Source organism: Manis pentadactyla, chromosome 9 (assembly GCF_030020395.1).
Source record: "Manis pentadactyla isolate mManPen7 chromosome 9, mManPen7.hap1, whole genome shotgun sequence".
Taxonomy (NCBI): Eukaryota; Metazoa; Chordata; class Mammalia; order Pholidota; family Manidae; genus Manis; species Manis pentadactyla.
This window is the reverse complement of record NC_080027.1, coordinates 93,787,023-93,789,135: the sequence shown is the minus strand read 5'-3', so window position 1 is coordinate 93,789,135 and position 2,113 is coordinate 93,787,023. Positions and strand designations below refer to the sequence as shown.

The 2,113-nt window shown below is 53.2% G+C and overlaps 1 protein-coding gene across 3 annotated transcripts; it reads left to right on the top strand.

Moving 5' to 3' along the window:
• The first annotated feature begins 208 nt into the window (after window positions 1–208).
• LOC118930473 (poly [ADP-ribose] polymerase 1-like) lies at window positions 209–1,723 on the top strand. Of its 3 annotated transcripts, XM_036923076.2 has the most exons (3): window positions 209–406; window positions 598–637; window positions 1,448–1,723. In XM_036923076.2, exons 1-3 carry the CDS (start codon window positions 215–217, stop codon window positions 1,450–1,452), a joined length of 237 nt encoding a protein of 78 aa, XP_036778971.1. In that variant the 5' UTR covers window positions 209–214; the 3' UTR covers window positions 1,453–1,723. The 3 variants fall into 3 exon arrangements, with proteins under 3 accessions (XP_036778971.1, XP_057363808.1, XP_036778145.1); XM_057507825.1 differs by having other exon boundaries at window positions 209–637; XM_036922250.2 differs by lacking the exon at window positions 1,448–1,723 and having other exon boundaries at window positions 598–1,430.
• The last annotated feature ends 390 nt before the right edge of the window (window positions 1,724–2,113 follow it).

Below are 2,113 nucleotides of genomic sequence, written 5' to 3'. Positions count from 1 at the left end.
AGCCCAGATCCAGCCCCAGTCCGCGAAGCCATAGGGCCGACCCAACCGCTCGCCAGCTGGCTGGGCGAAGGCGCACGCGCTCGCCGGTGGCCCCGCCCCGTGGTGCATGCGTGGGGCGTTCCCGAGGTCAGGGAACGGCAATCTACGGGGCGCTGCATGCACGGCGTGCTCTGCGTACGCGCCATCGGCCGTGGGCGTGCAGGGAGCGGGCTGGATGGAGCCTGGCTGCTGCTGCGGGTGTCCAGGTAGCGGTACGGCTCCGGACTGTAGCTATGCGGGCACGAGGATTGGCGAGGCCTTGGACAAGCTCTACCGAGTTAAGTACGCCAAGAGCGGCCGCGCTTCATGCAAGAAATGGAGCGAGAGCCTCGCCAAGGACCCGCTGCGGATGGCCGTCATGGTGCAGGTGCGGGTGCGCGCCGCGGGCTGTACGCTCCAGGGCACGTTGCTCCTCGGGGCGTTCGCCAGGCCGCCCACCCTTGGCCACCTCGTCCGGGAGCTTTTGCCCTCTGTTGATGGGGAGACGGGCTCGCGAATGTTTTTTAAATCTATTTTGGGGTATCAGTTAAGCACACTCACCCTTGTTCTCTTATGCAGAACCTTACAAGTCAGCGTCATTCCCGTGCCTGGCATTCAGGTCGGGCCTAATTTGTGGTTCAAAACAGTATTTCCCCCCACTTTCTGGGTTCCCTGACGCGTTCTCTTTGTGCGTCTGCAGCTGCCTGGTCTGAGTGAGCGTGGCTGGGGGTTCTCCCCTCGGCTTCTTAGTAGACCGGGTACCCCTCAGCCTCAGGCTTCGGGACAGGATGGAGTTGAAGGTCGGGGGCCCCCTCCATTTCCCAGGCTTCAGGACGGGGTGCGGTTGATAGACTGGGGGACCCCCTCCTTGTCTTCAGGCTAAGGGGCTGGGAAGGAGTTGATAAACTTGGGTGGGGGGTGGGGGGTTGCTGCCCGTCTCCCTAGGCTCAGGGAAGAGTGGGTGAGCCGGGAGGTGCTCACGGGCCCTACTTCCCCAGCTCCCATCCAGCATGGGTGTAGTACGGCTTTCACTTGCCCCTCCTCCCCTCCTGCCCCTCCTCCAAAATAAAGCTGTTACCAAATGTGGTGTTCATGGTCAAGGTAAATGATTTTATTCTCCCAGCAGTGAGGCAGTAATGTGTTTGGGTATGACTGGATAGTCACTGCTGGATTTTCACTACTTGTACAGTGGAGGAGAGTGGGTTCCAAATGCCAAGTACTTAGGTCATCCTATTTCCTTGGAAACTGCAGTCAGTGTGCCCCCTCAGCCTACCTAGGTCACTACTTGGCACTCAGTACTTACTCATTCTTTAAACACTGAGCACCTGATGAGTTCTAGGCATTGTGTTGGTACTAGAAACACAACGACTGCCCTTGGCAGCATCCAGTTTGATTAAAGGGAAGATGACTGGTGGACTTTGCTGTTCAGGATGATTGCCCCTGGATGGACCTGTGAGCTGAACTGGGAGTATCACAGAAGTGGCAGGGAGTTGCAGATGGAGAAGCAGACAAGGCCCAACTTTTGAAGACCTGTATCTTCCACTAAAGTCTTCAAACTTTCCCCTGAATGGGTGGCCTGCTCTTGAGAAGCTCCCTTCTAGTGCAGGGGTTCTTAACCTGCAATGTGGGATGGCAGGTAGAACCCAAACAGTGCATCAGTTCACATGAGAAAAAAATGTTTATCCCTATCTTCACTAACCTCTAAATAAAATGCATTATTTCTCCTAATTAGTAATTAGCCTCAGAGCAAAGTCATATTGGCTCCACCTGTGATTTTGGTCACCTTACAGTAATTATGGGCATTTTCACCTCCCTTTACATCTGTTGGAGGTTGTCAGAGTATCATTTACACTCATCACAACAAAAGTGTATCCCAGTAAACTTTATATGTTTTGGTAATTATTTCAGAATAATTGGTTTCTTTTGTGAGCCTATATGTATTCTCTGCATTTTTAAGACACCCATAGGGTGATGGCCCCATTGAGGAACCGATTCCTGAACCAAATGATGTTTAGCCTTCTGGGCCTTCATTTGGCATGCTTGACAGTGAAAGAAATTACTAATATTAAAAGTTGGAGGTTGTCAAGAGTATCAT